This window comes from Myotis brandtii, unplaced genomic scaffold (genome assembly GCF_000412655.1).
Source record: "Myotis brandtii unplaced genomic scaffold, ASM41265v1 scaffold6, whole genome shotgun sequence".
Classification (NCBI taxonomy): domain Eukaryota; kingdom Metazoa; phylum Chordata; class Mammalia; order Chiroptera; family Vespertilionidae; genus Myotis; species Myotis brandtii.
In genome coordinates, this window is record NW_005370271.1 from 3,308,769 (window position 1) to 3,309,669 (window position 901).

Consider the following 901-nt stretch of genomic DNA (forward strand, 5'->3'; position numbering starts at 1 on the left):
CCCTTGGCCAGCGGGGCCCCGGAGCCCGGCTGGGGCCTGTCGGGGGTCTGCTCCCCTGGGGTGGCCTCTGTGTTCTGCGGAGGCACCCGGCGCCTGGGGGGCCGGTTCTTGGTCTTCATGGCTCCAGACTGGTTGTCCCAGGGGGTGGTGGCTCTGAGGGGGGCCCTTGGAGCTGAAATCCAGAACACAGGCCACCCCGTGGTCACTCGGTGGGCCAGTGGACACTTGAACAGCCAGCGGACACTCAGGGCAGCTGCCCACAGCAGCCTCCTCGCTGCCCAGTGGCCGCTGACCGCTTGGTGCACAGTGACCCCAGGCTGCTTCTCATTGACACACGGAGCCCCAAGCTGGCCCCACACACCCCCATGTTCCTGTTTGATTTCATGGTGACCCCTCAAACCTTTCCCTGACCTGGCGGCCCCCTCTCCCCCTGAGTGAGGCGTCCGGAGCCCCGGACTTTTCTCTGGCTGCTGCTTCTCAAGGCCCCCAAGTGCCTCCTGGGTTTAGGAGTCAGGCCACTGAGCGCTGTAACCCCTTCCCAGCTCCGAGGTGCCCTGACCGACTGGCCCCGATTGAGGCCACCGCATCGACTGCACTGCCCGGCTGCATGTCACACGCAGGGACAGCACTGGGCCAGCTGCGGTAGACATGGGTGAGCAGAGGTCCACGGTGGCCAGCGCCTGCAGCAGCCCCCTGGCTAAGCCGTGGAGGGGCCTAGTCAGGGCTCTGGGCCCAGACCTCCCACCCAGGTTCCTCTCCAGACCTCACGGGCCCTGACCTGGGTCCTCTCCCCGCGGCTCCCCCACCGCCGACCCCTACCCCGTTACCTGGGGATCAGCGACCGCACGCACCAGGGCTGTCCACGGGGGACAAGGACACGTCGCTTTAGCCGCCCCAGGCG

The 901-nt window shown here is 67.7% G+C and overlaps 1 protein-coding gene across 1 annotated transcript in view; it reads right to left on the minus strand.

The window, feature by feature from the left end:
- The window catches only part of BHLHA15 (basic helix-loop-helix family, member a15), a 4,701-nt gene extending 3,806 nt beyond the window's left edge, over positions 1-895 (minus strand). The window contains exon 1 of the mRNA XM_014550324.1: positions 9-895. Coding sequence (XP_014405810.1) covers positions 9-119 — 111 coding nt within the window. The 5' untranslated portion in view covers positions 120-895. The remainder of the gene's footprint in view (positions 1-8) is intronic.
- Positions 896-901: the final 6 nt, after the last annotated feature.